The sequence below is a fragment of the Alligator sinensis genome, unplaced genomic scaffold, assembly GCF_000455745.1.
Source record: "Alligator sinensis unplaced genomic scaffold, ASM45574v1 scaffold1561_1, whole genome shotgun sequence".
Lineage (NCBI taxonomy): Eukaryota > Metazoa > Chordata > Crocodylia > Alligatoridae > Alligator > Alligator sinensis.
This window is the reverse complement of record NW_005842954.1, coordinates 150,947-152,436: the sequence shown is the minus strand read 5'-3', so window position 1 is coordinate 152,436 and position 1,490 is coordinate 150,947. Positions and strand designations below refer to the sequence as shown.

The 1,490-nt window shown below is 41.7% G+C and overlaps 1 protein-coding gene across 16 annotated transcripts in view; it reads left to right on the top strand.

The window, feature by feature from the left end:
- Positions 1-1,490, top strand: part of LOC106722986 (F-box/LRR-repeat protein 7-like) — a 261,033-nt gene that overhangs the window by 113,489 nt on the left and 146,054 nt on the right. For 3 of the 16 annotated variants that reach the window (XR_003091947.1, XR_003091949.1, XR_003091946.1), the window contains exon 3: positions 898-1,324. The exons of 9 other annotated variants lie outside the window; for them this stretch is intronic. Coding sequence is in view for 2 of the 7 variants with exons in the window: in XM_025192641.1 (XP_025048426.1) it covers positions 898-1,058 (161 nt within the window). In the remaining 5 variants the exon portion in view is untranslated. Of the gene's footprint in view, positions 1-897; positions 1,485-1,490 lie in introns of those variants that run through there. 4 more of the 16 variants (XR_003091945.1, XM_025192642.1, XR_003091948.1 and 1 more) reach the window with 3 other exon arrangements.

The following is a 1,490-nucleotide window of genomic DNA, read 5'->3' as shown; positions in this document are numbered from 1 at the left end:
ATGTGTGGGTTTGGTTTTTGTGTGGGGGGGGGGGGGGGGGGAGAGGAGGGAGCCAAGGAGGATCCTTCTTAAAGACGCGTGTGTGTAGATATAGGTAAGATATAGATAGAAATAAGACAGTATCACTGGCATGTCATACTTCCTAGAGGAAGTAGTATCTAAACTGTATTTGCATTCAGATTCTAGTATTGCAAATGTTAGATCTCTGGAACACATGCACATGTGTGTTTGCAAAGCATCATTTGCATAATTGGAGAGCTTGTTGAGGCCCCAGTGAAAACAGACCAGTAATCTCTTGATTTATCTTCATAATCGCTTAACGTAATCAAAAAGTTAATAAAATTTCTACATGTTGAATCAGGAAAATCAGCTTTATGCAGGAAAGGAATATTAGAACATGCTTAATATGCTTGCAGTTATGTGCTTGCCTGAAACTGGGCTTTATGCAGGGGGTGTAAGTGCTTGTTAGGATTTCAGCTCGTCTGATTTTGTGAAAGTTCAATTCTCTGTTGGATTCCCAGTAATCCAGAAGAGAGTACTTGGATTTTGAAAAGAATAAGTCTGTAGCTTTCTCAGGGAATTGTTACTGTTGCTCATCACTAGAAATTTTATATATATATTTTTTCTGTGGTGCTTGAAGCACTACAAAAGACCCCTTTTCTGAATTTTGGTCATATTTTTTCCTTTGTTAATAAAGATACTTGCTCTTGTATGGGTGGTGATGTATCATGTTTTTATATGTTAATTTGTATGAAAAATTCTAAAAAAAAAAAAAAAAAAAAAATACATGCACAAATATTTACCATATTTACTCGCATACCACACACACATTTCCCCCCAAAATCAGCCCCCAGTACAAGAGTGCTTGTCTTACACAGAAGCTGATTTTCTTTGCAGGGTATGAAGAGACAGCGAGAATAAACAAAAGACTCCTGGCAGGAGAAGTATCTGAAAAAGAAAAAGACGGAGGCACAGGAGGAGCGCGGAGATTCCAGAGCAGCTGCTCCACGATGATCAGGCGAGCCGCGGGAGAGAGGGGCAGAGCCGAGGAGAAATAGATGCGGGAGGAGAGGTGTGGAGCCGGTGAGAGCAGGGAACAAGGAAAGCCCGGAGAGAGGACACTCCCGGGGAGTGAAGGAGACTGGCAGGACTAACAAAATGGGGGAGCTCTGACAAAGGGAGCGAACAGAAGTAATCTTTGAGGAAGAGAAAATAGGGACCTAGGAACTCTCCTCTCCTTTCAAGGATATCAGGACTGTGCAGATGTTGTTGTGTCTGATGTCTCTCTTAATTGGTCAGACATGTTCTTAAAAAAGAAAAAAGGGTGAGTGTCGGTAAATACCGTTTATAATATCAGACGGTGCAAACTGAAAATGAAAGTCTAGGACTGTACACCGGGTTAGACACAACCCCCACAAGTGGTGCATTGGCTAGGAACTTTGACAATGGCTTAAGTCGCAAAGAACACATTGAAATGCAGCCAGGTGCAA